The following is a 15,350-nucleotide window of genomic DNA, read 5'->3' as shown; positions in this document are numbered from 1 at the left end:
TGCCAGAAGAAACTCTTTCTTTATGGCCAAGATGGTTCCAAATAAAGTTTGACTTGAATAAAATTTTATTTTATTAGCCTTTTTAAAAATACAAACAATGAATTTGTATGTCCCATTTACAAACAACAAGGAACCATGGGAGATGGGACTCAGTTTTATCATTCATTGCACCAGCTCCACTGATTCGTCCTGGCAAACTTGAGTAAGCCTTTGTTAATTACTTCATATTACTAGTGTTGCTCCGTTGCTTATTTGATGCTTATAGATCAGAGGACTTTTTAATGTAAAGGACATTAAACAACCACACTAAAAGACAACGTGTTTTATGTATATGAGTGTTGGTCTGCATGTATATATGTGTACTGCATGTGTGCCTTGTATTCTCAGAATTCAGAGGGCAGGAGTAAAACCCCCTGGAACTGGAGTTACAGATGGTTGTGAGCCATATGTGTAAGGTAGGAAGTGAACCCAGGTCTTCTGTGAAAGTAGCAAGTGCTCACAACCACAGAGTCATCTCTCTGGCCAAAGACAATGCATGTTTTGAGCAAAGAAAAAGAAGAAATGACTTTAAAGAAACAGGTACATATGTTCTATATGACAACTAATTAATTGCTTGGCAGAAAAGATGATTCCATTACAATAATCTAGCACCAGCAGATTCATCCAGAAATGGTTTTCTTACTTGAAAAAAAGGTCACAATTTTCCTTTTCCTCTCAGAATCTTAAAGTGAGAAAAAAAATCACAGGAGAGACTTCCGTAGTTAGTATGAACACACCCTTGTACAACCACATGATGTGGCTAGACTAACTCTAGCTAGAAAGATGATCCACATACAAAAGTCCTTGTGGAATCTTGCTGTTCCCAGCTTCCTCTGGTACTGTCAGACAAGTCCACCCTCCACTTTCATTGCAGTTTGTTTGTATCAAGCAAATAATAAAAAGGGGGTACGAGAAGAATAGAGAAGCAAAGGTCTGGGTTGTGAGACAAGATCCGTCTGAACTGCTGAGTACCTGTGCAGCCTCCTGCTGCTTCTTCAGCTGCTCCAACATCTGCTGAAACTCCGCCTCTTTCTGCTCAGCCTCCTCCATGGTGGCCTGATTCTGCTCCTCATAGGCCATGGCCACCACAGCCAGGATCAAGTTTATCAGGTAGAAGGAGCCCAAGAAAATGACCAGCACAAAAAATATCATGTATGTTTTCCCGGCAGCACGCAATGTCTAGAAACAAGAATATCAGAATTACTTTCGCAATCATTTCAGTAGCTGGTTACTGTGTGTCTGGCAGAACTCTGACAAAATTAACTATTGTGTCCCTGCACTAATTCTTTAACCTCTGTTTCTTCTTTCTCTTTCACCTATGCATTCATAGTCATTGTAAATGATTCTTGGATTCACCAAGAATAAAAAACAATGGATAGAAAACAATTGGGAACTCCATCAAAAAGCTGAGCCTTTCATGGAAGAGGCTAAAAGAAAGATAATACTTGAGAGGGAGACAGGGCGAAGGGGAAATTTGTCTTTCGTTGGGTTGAAATTGTGTCTAAGAAGAACGTGAAATAGCACTGAGTCATGGAGAAACAGAACAGATTTACTCTCCTTGACTTTTACAACGTGGATTGTAAGCAGCAGGATAGAGAAGCCCACATCTCTGATCTCAAAGCTGTACTTTCTCTACTAGATCATGCTGTGGCTCGCATTTCATGACTCAGTGTGTATCCTTATATTCTTCTACTTAAATGCAGTAAGTATCTCTTCAGATTCTCACCAGTTGGTAAAGATTCTCCCAGAAGTCCTGAGTCATCAGTCGAAACAGGGACAAAAATGCCCAACTGAAGGTATCAAAGCTTGTGTAACCATAATTAGGGTTTCTACCAGCTTTTACACACACATATCCTTCTGGACATTGGCTGCAAATGGGGAAAAAGAAAGTTGGCAAGACATTCTGCGTCTTTTTATTCTGGTAGAAGACTATGCTTACAAAATGTTCCATCACTACTAAAAGGACACAAGAGTGTGGAATCCAACACCTTGGTACATTTCCCACCTCTGACTTTATAGTTTATCACTAGCTGCCAGGTGTTGCTGTTGCTAAGTAACCTTTCTTCCTCACTGCAGAGTCTGCAAAGGTGACTCATTGCTTGATACTTACCTCGGGGAAATAGCAGCATTACAGATCAATGTGTTGTTTCTTGCATTACAGAAGAAACCTTAACATTTAGAATATGCCCTGTTTTATTTATATTATAATTACTGAAAATTAGTATGTATTAAGTTAGTTTATGTTTATCAGTGATTTTCTACAGAAAGAGCTAGACATACATATAGGAATAAACCACACATACTCACATCTCACACAAAGGATCAGCTTACCCTGCATCAGAGCTATTTCCACACAGTAGTGCATCTAAAAAACCCTCCAGGAAATAATGATATCCTGTTTGGAAAAAAGAAAGTCACGTGACACACACTTGTACTTTGAAAAACACTAAAAGAGTAGGGAAATCAGTTCCTATTTTCAGTTTCTTTAAGTGACTTTAAGCAAACCACATTACCTGCTTAAACACATGGGTTTTTCCTTCTCTTCTTTCAAATCTTACTGTTGTATTATGGGTATGAGGTTTTCTTCATTATCAATGTAAAATTAGTGAAAACCATAGGTACTCACGAAATGTTTATGGGAAGGTATCAGTGTTTTCTATTAGTTTCACGAAATAAAATATATTCATCAGCAGGAGATGAGAATGATAGATATTTCAAAATAACTACATATTTCAAAATAAAAAATATTGTTTTCTTGTTTCCCTTCCATATTTAATACCATTAGTAAATTCTTTAAATTAACCATAATTTACATTTATGTTTCTGGAATTTATTTCAGTAGCTTATAATGAAAATTCATAATTATACCAACTATATGAATATTTTAATGAAATGAAAATTTTAGAATGGAAGGAAACAAATGCTACTTTTTACAAATAAATGAAAATTTTAGAATAGCAATTACAATAGGTGAGCATCACGTCATATCACTGTTCCTTAGTTCTTATAAGCCCCTCCCTCATTTCAATAGTTACTTGAGAATCATGTCTGCAAGGCTTTCCTTGACCATGCAGGCCATCAGAAGTCCAGTCCCCAATGCAGAAGGAGATCTCTCCTTAACCACAGGCCACATCAGCCAAAAGACCAGAGAAGAAACAGAAACAAAGAAAGAAAACACCCATACAACAAAGAAAAATCTAGAACTATTTCTGAAATCATTCCAAATCTAGGTGCCCAAATGTCAGTATAAGAACACAAATAACAACGCCAGGGCAACGTGTCACTACTAGAGCTCAACTATTACACTATGGCAATCCCAAATATTCCAACACAGCTGAAACATAAGAAAACAACCCAAAACTAACTTTATGACGATGAATAAAAAGGAAATGAATAAATCCTTGAGACGGATCCAAGAAAATCAACCAGAAACTCGAGGAAATCAATAAATCTCTTAAAGAATTGCAAGAAAACAAACAAACAAGCAGTTGACAGAAACCAGTAAAACTATACAAGACCTGAAAAATGGAAATAGAAGCAATTAAAAATAAACTGGGGGAATTCTGGAAATGGAAACTCTAGGTAAGCTAACACGAACTACAGGTGTAAGCATCACCAACAAAGTACAGAATACCAGAGAAGGAAGAGAGAATCTCAGGCATTGAAGATACAATAGAAGAAATAGATTCATTGATCAAAAAATGCTAATTCTAAAAAATCCCCAAAGCAAAATATCCAAGAAACCAGGGAGACTATGAAAAGACTAAACCTAAGAATAATAGGAATAGATGTAGGAGAAGACTTTCAGCTCAAAGGCCAAGGAAATATTTTTAACAGAATCACGGAGGAAAAAATTTCTAACCTAAAGAAGGACATGCCTAAAAAGGTATAAGAAGATTACAAAATAGCAAATAGATTGGACCAGAAAAGAAAGATCCCTCACCACACAACAATGAGAACACTAAACACAAAGAACAAAGAAATAATATTAAAGGCTGCAAAAGAAAAAAGATCAAATAACATAAAAAGGCAGATCTATTAGAAGTACACCTGACTTCTTATTGGAGACTCTAAAAGTCAGAAGGGCCTAAAGAGATGAGCTGCAGACTCCTAGAGACCACAGATGCCAGCAAAGACTATTATGCTCAGTAAAACTTTCAATCATTATAGATGGAGAAATCAAGTTATTTCATCATAAAGTCAATTTAAATAATATTTACCCACAAACCCAGACATACAGAAAGTATTAGGAGGAAAATTCCAACCCCAGAAAGTTAACTACACCCATGAAAATAAGGCAATAAATATTTTTTCACCAGTACAATAGAAGGAGAACACACACACACACACACACACACACACACGCACACACACACATGCAACCACCATCAACAACTACAATAAAATAACAGGCATCAATAATAATTGGTCATTGAAATCTTTCAATGTCAACAGACTCAATTCCATAATAAAAAATTGCAGATAAACAGAAATGAATAGGAAAACAAGGTCCATCCTTCTTCAGCATTCAAGAAAAAAAATGTCTTAATTTCTTTTCTTTCTTATTTGTGGTTTTTCGAGACAGGGTTTCTCTGTTGCTTTGGAGCCTGTCCTGGAACTAGCTCTTGTAGACCAGGCTGGTCTCGAACGCACAAAGATCCACCTCCCTCTGCCTCCCGAGTGCTGGAATTAAGGCGTGCACAAAATGTCTTAACATCAAAGATAGAAATTACCTCTGAGTAAAGGGTTAGAAAAAGATTTTCCAATCAAATGGCCCCAAGAAGCAAGGTGGTCCAGTGATTCTAATTTAATCTAACAAAATAGACTTCATGCCAAAATTAATCAAAGGAGATGTGGAAGGATACTTCATACTCATCAAAAGAAAAATCCACTAAGATAACATCTCAAATCTCAATATCTATGGTCAAAACACAGGGGCACCGCACCCACATTTGTAAAGGAAACACGAGTAAAGCTTACGTCACACATTGATATTGGGAGACTTAAATACCCAACTCTCACAAATGAAAGATCATGCAGACAAAAACTAAACAGAGAACTACTGGAGTTAACAGAATTTATGACTCAAATGGACCTAGTAGAAATCTATAGAACATTTCACCCAAACACAAAAGAATACCCTTTCTTCACAGCACCTGATGGAGCATACTCTAAAACTGACCACATAGTTGGCCATAAAGCAAGTCTCAACAGATAAAAGAAAATTAAAATAATCCCTTGCATCCTATCAGACCACCATGGATTAAAGATGGATCTTAACAACAACAGAAAGCCTACAAACTCACAGAAGCTCAATTACTCTCTACTGAATTACCACTGTGTCAAGGAATAAAGAAAGAATGAAATTAAAGACTTCCTAGAATTTATTCAAAACAAATGTATAATGTACCCAAGTTTATGGGACACAATGAAAGAAGTGCTAAGGTTCTCAGCACTAAGTGCTATCTTAAAAAAATATTTGAAGAGCTCTCATACTCGTGACTTAAGAGCACACCTGAAAGCTTTAGAACAAAAAGAACACACCCAAGAGGAGTAGATGGTAGGAAATCATCAAACTCACAGCTAAAATCAATAAAATAGAAATGCAGAGATAAATACAAATAATCAATGAAACAAAAAGCTGGTTCTTTGAGAAGTTCAACAAAATAGACAAACCCTTATCCAATTATCTAAAATACTTAGAATATCCTAATTAACTATGTCATAAACAAAAAGGGGGACATAACAGCAGACAATGAGGAAGTCCAGAGAATCACTAGGTCACACTATAAAAACCTGTGTTCTACAAGATTGGAAAATCTTAAAGAAATGGACAAATTTCTTGATAGACACCACTTACCAAAATTAAATCAAGATCAGATAAATAGTTTAAATAGACCTATAAACTCCAAGGAAATAGAAGCAGTCATTAAAATTTTTCTAACCAAAACCAAAACCAACCAACAAACAACAATGCAAAAGATCAGAACCAGATGGTTTTAGCTCAGAATTCTGCCAGACTTTCAAAGAAGAGCTAATACCTATACTTCTTAAATCATTGCACAAAATAGAAGCAGAAGAAACATTGCCAAATTCTTTTTATGAGACAGCAGTCACCCTGAAACCGAAGCCACACAAAGACTCAGGAAAGAAAAAGAATTACAGACCAATTTCCTTCCTTCATGAACACCGATGCAAAAATACTCAATAAATACTTAACAAACAAAATGCAAAAACACATCAAGAAATCATCCACTATAATCAAGCAGGCTTCATCTCAAAGATGCAAGAATGGATTAACATATGAAAATCTATCAATATAATCTACCATATAAACAAACTGAAAGAAAAAAAACTGCATGATCATTAGGTGCTGAAAAGATCTTTTGCAAAAGCCAATACCCTTCGCGATAAAATCTTGGAGAGACAGGGATACAAGGGACATACTTAAGCATAAAGATAGTATACAGCAAGCTGACAGCCAACATCAAATTAAGTGGAGAGAAACTCAAAGCAATTCTACTAAAATCAAGAAAGAAAGAGAAGGTTGTCCACTCTCTCCATAAAAGTTAAAGATACAGCAATAAGTCAGAAGAGCTCCAGGGGATATAAATTGGAAAGGAAGAAGCCAAAATATCATTATTTATAGATGATAGTATACATAAGTGACCCCAAAAATTCTACCTGAGAAGTTCTACAGCCAATAAACCCCTTTAGTGAAGTGGCTGGATACAAGATTAAATAAAAAAATCAAAAATCAAAAAAGAAAAACAAAAACAGAAACAAACGACTCTCCTTCCTATATACAAATGATAATTAAATTGGCTAAGAAAAAAATGAGGAAAACCACCTTTCACAAGAGCCACAAATAATATAAAGTATCTTTTTTAAACAAGTATAATATTATTAGAGAAGGTGATAATCAGACTTTAGAGTTAAAAATCAGCAAATATTTACTTTATTTTTAGAATGTAAGAAAAATAATGCCTAGGAGAAAGAATAAACCTAAGGGATGTTTTCATAGTCAGTGCTGATCTTAGACAAAATCTGGACAAACTACAGCTTTTAGAGCCTTGGTAAAAGTGAGAACTTTGGGGCATTATGTGTCATGTTTAAGGCACATTGATCCCTTGCTCTGGCAGTGTTTAGAACGCATTTCTCATCTAACGCTGACATTTATTTGCAGATCATTGGCTGGCAGGTAACTGCACATCACAGAGAAGAAGATACCAAACCAAGGCATTTTTCAGATCCAGTTACAATGAGACTTTGATCGTCTGTTTTCTATTTCTTTACACTATTATTGCTTCAAGAACTATCAAGTGGCTTTAAGAACAATTCCAGCAGCTTTCTAGTACCCTGAGGTTTGTTCTTTATTCCGGAACATTACTCATTTCCCCGAGGTAATAACAAAATGGTGATAATCAAGCATATGGAGAGCTTGGCTTTAAACCCCAACATGTTTCTTTATCAGCATATTTCCTTCCTAGATAAATCTGGTTTGACTTTCCTTGCTTTTGAAATACTACTACAGACAAATGCTAAAATTAAAAAAGGAGGCAGAAAATTTTGCTTATTTCATTGTGACTTAAAAAAAGAAAAACTAGAAAGAGAAAGATAAGGGTCGCTTATTTTCCATTCTTTCATAATTGATTCTTTCAACGATCAATGGTTTGATCTAAATTCTTTGAACAAAAATAAGCCAATTCTTAAAATTTTGTTGATTAATCTGGCTTTTGAATTGATATCTTTTGAGTCAAATTGACTTTATTGTTTTCTTCTTTGATATGGTTTTTTTCAATCAAATATTATTACTTGTGAATCTGACTTCATTTTCCTACAATAATAATTGAGTCTAGCCTACAAAAAAATATTTCATCATGTATTATTAAGTCAATATATTGTCACCAATATTCCCCTTTATCCTTGCCTAGTCCAGGCCTCTGAAATAAGTTTTAGTGTCCACATTTAGCAAGTGGTTTTCCACAAACCATCTTTTCTTTTGTTGTTATAGCTGTCACATGAAGAATGCACACTGATGCATTATCCTAGGGAATTTCTCCCTGGCTGAATTCATTAGCTTTATACAAAATAACACAAGAGAAAGTAGTATTCAACAATAAGAATTAGAATAGCTGTCAAATTAAACAATATATGTGTGCAAGCTGCTTCAAATTCTTCTTAAAATTATCCAGCGAGATAACAAATGGCCTATTGTTTAAACTTCATGGAAAGGACTAGCAGTGTGGCTCAGTGGTACAGCACCCGCTCAACTTGTGCAAAGTCCTGGGTTAAATCCCCAGCGTTCTTGGCAGAGAAAACAAACAAAATCCAGGAGAAAGGAACGTCAAACAAAAACCTAGATTCGAGTATTTATGACGTTTCATCAGATAATTGTTTAGTGGTTACAGCTTCCTTCTGGTCATCTTTTACTTGTCCAGGAATAGACAGATAGCAGGCAAACAAGGAAAGAATTAAGTACTCATAATGGTAATTCTTACTTGAGTCTTGAATATATGATTTCCAGTCAAACTCAAACACGGTTTCATTGACAAGAGTGCCGTTATAATCAGTAGTTATATTCCTCTCTATGCTGTGTTCCTCAAGGGAAGCATTGGTGGGAGGCCATTGTACACATTTATTCCTCAGGTTGCCCATGAACAGCTGCAGCCCGATTAGCGCAAAGACACTGAGACAGAACACCGTGAGGATCATGACGTCAGACAGCTTCTTCACCGACTGGATCAGGGCCCCCACGATGGTCTTCAGGCCTGAAAGAAAGAAGCATATCGTTACGAAGGCTTAAGCATCCGAAGTAATAACTAAATTCTTCGCACAGTTCCCTTGAAAACATTGTGTCAATGTGTAAGTCCCAAGATGCTGCCCACGGCAGGTGGATATTTAATATAAAAATAATTCAGAGTATTACTACATTTTAAAACAAGTCTTCCATGCTGGTATAGGCTTTATTATATAATTTGTCTTTTGTTACAAACGAATAAGTTTGTTTCACACAGGAATCAATAGGTAGAATGAATAAAATTAATACATATAATAGGTAACAAAACCTTAATAAAATTGACATTTCAAAATACATTTTAAAATAGAAACTGCTTGGAGTGTCCACTCATTAAACACAAAAGTAGATAAAACCTGTAGGGACAGGAAGAGTAACATTATGCTAAGCACTCTGTTTTATGATTCTTGATTTTCTTTCTTTTTTTTTCTCTGCAAAATGTCAGGCTATAAACCATTCTTAGTGCTCATTGGCTTCTGAACACTGGGCGTAGAAATACCCACTTGCTCTTTGCCCTTTACACAGGCACAGCTGAGTAGCGTCTGATTCTTGATTGTCTACAACGATGAATGTCAAGCAAGGAGGCCCAGTTGAAAAAGTCCTGGATTTAACTCAGGGATTAACCTATACGCTTGCACATAGCTCTCACCTGGAATGACTGAAATGGTTTTCAATGCTCGAAGAACTCTGAACGTTCTCAACGCTGAGACATTGCCCAGGTCCACAAACTCTGTCACATATCTGTAGCGGGGAGTTCACACACAAACACAATGACAGGATGCAAAGAAAGATTTGTAGATACAGTTACTTTATACTTTATTCTAATCAAGTCTTACCTAAAACTGCTGAAGCAGTTTTTAGACTCAGCTCTAAAAGCATGAAGAGCTGAAAATTACCCAGTTTACAAACTCTGTGACTTACCTGTAGGGTTAAATCAAAATTATTAAAGATGTGGAGGGACTTAGTGTTTATCTGGCACATTTATGGAGAACTTTGGCTGTTTTTAAATGATAGTAGTGTAAGTTGCCAATTAAATTTAGAATTCATCACAATAGCCTTAATTTCACAGTAAATACCATTAGCTAAATGTTAACTTCCATAAAGTTTCATAAAGTGAGTCAAAATTGTATGCGATTTGGGCAAATTAAAGGGTAAACACCCCATGTGCTATGGTTTCTGTTGAAAATGAAATTGTCCAATGGAAATGTAACTATTGCAATAGATTGTCTATTGCCCTACCATTCAAGATAGCATTTGCTAGCATAACTTTTGAGTAAAAGTTGGATAAATGAACAATAGCATGTTATGTGACCCAATGTTGCTCTGTCATTTCTTCTATTTTAATCTAAGAAAGAGAAATCCCAACTGTTATCCTGTAAGTTGTGGCTGAAAGGTTTGGGGAAGGATTGCATATCCTGATCTGATATAAAATCATAGAATTAAGACCAGACAGCCAGTATTTACACTTCTGAGCATATCAGTACCATCTGTCCTTGTCTACCCCTTCAGTCCTGCTGATACCGAGAAAGTCAGCTCCCAAAGATGGGATAAGTGGTGTTAGCCCACTGTCCTCCACACCTACTTTCACCTACTCCTGTTATTTTCAGCTCCTCTTTTGGGAGGCAGTTCATCATTCGCAAAAGGGAGAAGACAGGAAGTCGGGAAACAAGCACAGAACTAGCTTAAAAGGTTTATGTGAGTAAAATAAAGAAGGCCATCAAGAGAGAGGTGAGAGGAAGAAGAAGAATCAGAAGGGCAATAGAGGTAGAGTGTGTCCATTTACAATCCTTAAAGATCAGTTTGCTCATGAGATAATGATTTATTAAGTTTGTAATGCACTGAGTTCTTTGGTTTTCTTATGATCTAATTTTCAGTATATTTTGATGCATGGCTACTTGCTTTCTGGGTTCCACAAAGTTAGCAAAGGAGCTATGGGAGGAGTGTGCACAGCATGAGTAAGAAAGATCAGTGCAAATTACTGGAGTCAGTACAAGTTTTGCTGCTGTGACTTTTGGAAACCATCCTCCAGGTCAGGTGATAAATAATTTACACTTCTATCTTATGGGGTGTTTGTGCAAGAAGACTGGCATATGAAATTTTCAGGATAAATCTTCATTGGCACTAAAATTGATCCTGCAACTACTCTACATGGAATGGTGAAATGGTCTTGCTCTTTTGAGATAAGCGTTAAAACAGAGTTCAATTAACCTAAATCATGCCAGCATGGTTTACCACTAAAGCATACTGTTTAAAAACTTGGACAGAAATCCAAACTATATTGTCCTCTGAAGTTTCCAAAAATAGACACTTACGCAAATGTAATGACGGTGAAGTCAAGCCAGTTCCATGGGTCACGGAGGAAAGTAAAATCTTCTAAACAGAAACCCCTTGCAATAATTTTTATTAGTGATTCAAAAGTGTATATTCCTGTGAAGGTGTACCTAGGAACAAGTAAGCCAAGAATAATGAAGGATATTGTAGCTTTCCCTCAGAGTACCCCAGTTCCCTAACATTCTGTCAGTAGAAAACACAGACACCAAAACCGAAAGCTAAACCCGTTGATGTTAGTTTCATTAATAAAACACCACATTAATTTACAGTTGACTTTTCTCATGGCTGGTATTAAAAGTCAACTTTCCAAAACCTACAGTCACTGAAGAAGAGCCTCAGTGAGTGTTTGGTTCGCTCGGGCTCACTTGTGGGCACGTTGACTGCCTTAACTGATGAGCGAAGACTCCCTTCATACCCCCCCCCCCTTGAAATTGGGCAGCACTGTTCCTTGCTTTGGGGCCCTGGGCTGCGTAAGAGAAGAGAACGCTAGCACACACACATTTGTCTGTCTCTGGTCTGAATGTGGTGTGCCCAGCTAATTCAAGCTCCTGCCTTGACTTTCTTGGAGTAACCATGAAACCTGGAACTGTGAACTACAATAAGCTCTTTCTCAGTTACGCTCATTTGTCAGGTACGGTACCATAGCAACAGAAATGAAACTAGAATAGATACATAGTACGTGAAGGGTCATTTCCTAAGCTACCATCAGAGCAGGTGAGAAGTACATGCCATGCACAGTCAGTCTAGCTACTCCCTGAAATGTCTTGGCATCAACAGATGCAGACTCCTGAGAGTTAGTCAGCAAGGTCTCAGATTGGAATAGACAATCAATAATTGAAGAAGCATAAGATGATTCTCCTTTAGAAGGGAAAAAAATCTCAATCTCAATTGCTTTTTAAAGATTTGCTTTCTTTAGTTAGTCGTGTGTGTTTGAGTCTTGTATGTTAACTTAAATACTTTCAGAATCCATCTTATACCAGTTTATTTTTTTTTCAGAGTCTGAGAAAAGGTTGTCATAGGCTCCCATCTAGAAGCATTGGAAGAATAGGCATTGGGAATACTGTGTGTATGGTAGAGTAGCAGCCAGAGTTAGAGGAGCAGAACCTGGGCAGTGTGAGCAGGTACAGTAGCCATAGCTCCAGTTATCACAAACTGTGTGTCTCTTCCCCAGTGGTGCCCCAGGCATGGGGAGATGGTCACTACCATAGTAACGCTTCCAGTATGGGGAGATGGGCACTACCATAGTAACACTTCCAGCTTCGGAAAATGATACCGGGACTTTCACTGTCATCTGCTTAGCCTTCAACCAACTGAATTTCCAAGTTTTATAAACCTGAAATTTTAGTCAAGTCCTTGATGTTCACACTTGAAATAAATATAAATCTGGATGAAATATGAATATCTCATGGTACTAAGACTCAATGTTGTTTTTAATGTACCATTTACAGCTTAACCTTTTAGATTCTTAAATAGCCAAATTAATGTGTTCATCTGGATGGAAGACCAGCATATCTTGTCTATCTTTCTGCAATTAATTTCATTGTATTTATTTCAAATACCAGATCCTAAGAGAAAACCCATTGAGTATTCTCTTAGACTTCTGTTAACTATTAACTACAGTGCTGGGTGTGGTGGCTCACACCTTTAATCCTAGCACTCGAGAGGCAGATGTGGGCAGATCTTTGTGAGTTCCAGGCCAGCCTGGTCTACAGAGTGAGTTCCAGGACAACCGTAGCTACACAGAGAAACCCCATTGAAAAACAAAACAGCCAGCTACAAGGTAAAGGGAAAACCCATATTCAACACCAGCAAGCCTGGGACTCAGAGAGTGTTGTCTTATTGTCCAATTGTATCTGTAAATGGCTTTGTCAAGTATACTTTTGAGTTTCACTTAAGGGGTACATTGAAACAAGGCTTCAGAATTTCAATGTGTATACATGAATAAATATTTAAAATATATATAATTGAACTTACTCTACATTCTTCGTCCAGTCAGGAGGGTTGCTCATTGTCATAAATACACAGTTTGTCAAAATAGTGCACATGATTAGCATGCTGAATAATGTAAGTTAGTGTTAAGGAACATACAAACAGAAGTTCACATTTAAAAAGCAGTAACACCGAAAAACCCAGATGTTAGCACAACAACTCATGGATAAACATGTGCCTGTGTATTATCGAATCTCCTTAAACTTCACTTTCATCTGTTAAAAATGCATAATAGTGTGGCCTCCACACTTCAGATTAAATGAGAATATTCATAGATATAAGAATATTAGCTTTATTGTAGCTGTTTCCAAACAAGTATGATTTCCTCTAGAGAGCTTGGTTGGGGGAGGGGGAGGTCCCATGTGTTTTACATGGATTTGCAACACGCTTGAGCAGAAAGTATTAATTTGTACCAAGTCACACAATTAGAATGGTACACTTTTGAGGAAGATGCATTTCTGCAGTAGAGGAATTTCTTCAATAATGGATAGAATTTATGAATGACTATTCCTTACGGTTAAAGCAGAGTACTGTGCAAAGCACTGGGTTGCTGTGTTTGAGTGAGTATACACACGTACAACAGCAAGGGAGGAGATAAAAAGGGGGCGGCACTCTTGAAGGTCAAGGCTCATCATCCCTTGGATGCAATTGAAATTCCACACAGCAACATGCTCTTGGACCTCGTTTCTATGTGCTTTCACCTCCCGGTGTCTCCACCTGCATTCATACATGGATGTCAACCATGAACAGACGGTGTTGCTTGGCTGTGTAGATCAAAGAAACTAATGCGTGTGAGATGTTTGCAAAGAATGCCCTTGGAGACGTGTCTATGCACTGAGTGATAGGCTGAAGGAAGGAAATGTAATAAAATTGCAGCTCTGAAAGTGGCTGCTAAAGTCATTAGAGAAATCACTGAAATAATGTCTGAGCTCTGGAGAGCACAGACGGTTGATGCAGGATCCTAAAATGCTTGTTTTCTGCTAGAAGTTCAGATGTTCTTTCCACTGCCATTGATTGGCTAAACACTTCCATTAGGTGTAAAGAACATTTTCATCAAACGTCCACATGGTGGCACTAGAAAGACTAACTCAGCTAGAAAAGCTTCTAAGCATTAAAACAGTGAACATAGACATTTTTATATGATAATTTTTTTTGTTTTCAGTAACAACCTATTGACAATATTAAGGAATTACTTGTAACTAACTCAACTTAAAAAGAGAATGACATTTACTTTTGTTGTTTTTTATTGTTTTTGCTACTGTGAAACTAATTATTTTGCTTTCTGTTTTTGCTTCCTCCTTTTGTTAGTGTAGTGCTGGCTTTTTGATTGTTTTTTTAATGTCTTACTTATTTAGATAGTTAGTTACTATTTTAATAGTGTTGCAGAACAAACTATCCCAATGCTTCATGCTTGTTCAACTCTATAGATTTTAGAATGCAATTTTTTTAAAGTCTTGCTAGTATGACTTATACTTATGATACTTACTTAAAATAGTATTTTGTATTATTTATATTATGACTAAGGCCAACAACAGAAATTTAGTCATAAACGAGTTTTTGACAGATCAATACCCACATTTGACTTAGTTGTAAAAATCTTTGAACCCCAGTGGGAACCACAGGACCACGTTTCCTTCAACCTGTTTGGACAGTTTTAACTTTTTCACGAACATCCTGAGTCTTTACTAAATGATAGTTTTGCACTGTAGAATCGTATTCAGCAGTTTAAATTTGATATACAGTCAGTATTACTGTGTTTCATATAAATCATCAGAAAAGCTGGAAAATTAGCTAATCCTGGAGTCTCTTTGGATGCTTCTATGCTTACAAGATCATTCCAGGATCCATTAAAATGGCATATATCATATCTGCAACTAACTTGCATTTTATTTTGAAAGTAGATTTTTTTGTTATATAATTTTGCTGAAAATTCTATTCGACTCTGTATAGGAGGTAGTAATAAATATGGTTATCTTTCACAAGCTTAGGGAATTCAGTAAGTACATGACAACTAGTATCAATTGTCAACCTGACCGAATCTAGGATCGCTGAGGAAACAGGACTCCTGGCATGTCTCTGGGGAGTTATTTTGATTGTTTTGTTAATTCAGATGGAAAGATCCAGCTCCTGTGGCTGGCATTGTTCCCCGGCTAGAATCCTGGAGTGTAGACCAGCCTTTAGGGCTAGAGGTCTG

The 15,350-nt window shown here is 36.7% G+C and overlaps 1 protein-coding gene and 1 non-coding gene across 12 annotated transcripts in view; both read right to left on the bottom strand.

Moving 5' to 3' along the window:
• LOC119818474 (sodium channel protein type 1 subunit alpha) overlaps positions 1–15,350 on the bottom strand; it is a 78,524-nt gene that overhangs the window by 47,146 nt on the left and 16,028 nt on the right. For 5 of the 11 annotated variants that reach the window (XM_038335867.1, XM_038335868.1, XM_038335873.1 and 2 more), the window contains exons 3-9: positions 13,142–13,231; positions 11,149–11,277; positions 9,486–9,577; positions 8,541–8,810; positions 2,371–2,434; positions 1,766–1,907; positions 1,012–1,218 (exon numbers count right to left, since the gene is read on the bottom strand). In XM_038335867.1, coding sequence (XP_038191795.1) covers positions 1,012–1,218; positions 1,766–1,907; positions 2,371–2,434; positions 8,541–8,810; positions 9,486–9,577; positions 11,149–11,277; positions 13,142–13,231 — 994 coding nt within the window. Of the gene's footprint in view, positions 1–986; positions 1,219–1,765; positions 1,908–2,370; positions 2,435–8,540; positions 8,811–9,485; positions 9,578–11,148; positions 11,278–13,141; positions 13,232–15,350 lie in introns of all 11 variants that reach the window. The other 6 variants (XM_038335869.1, XM_038335874.1, XM_038335879.1 and 3 more) reach the window with 2 other exon arrangements.
• Positions 9,273–9,400, bottom strand: LOC119820131. The gene has a single exon (XR_005286400.1). It is a non-coding gene; the product is annotated as a small nucleolar RNA SNORA43 (small nucleolar RNA).

The sequence above is a fragment of the Arvicola amphibius genome, chromosome 7, assembly GCF_903992535.2.
Source record: "Arvicola amphibius chromosome 7, mArvAmp1.2, whole genome shotgun sequence".
Taxonomy (NCBI): domain Eukaryota; kingdom Metazoa; phylum Chordata; class Mammalia; order Rodentia; family Cricetidae; genus Arvicola; species Arvicola amphibius.
Note: the sequence above shows the minus strand (reverse complement) of the source record. Positions and strands in the feature narration are given on the sequence as shown.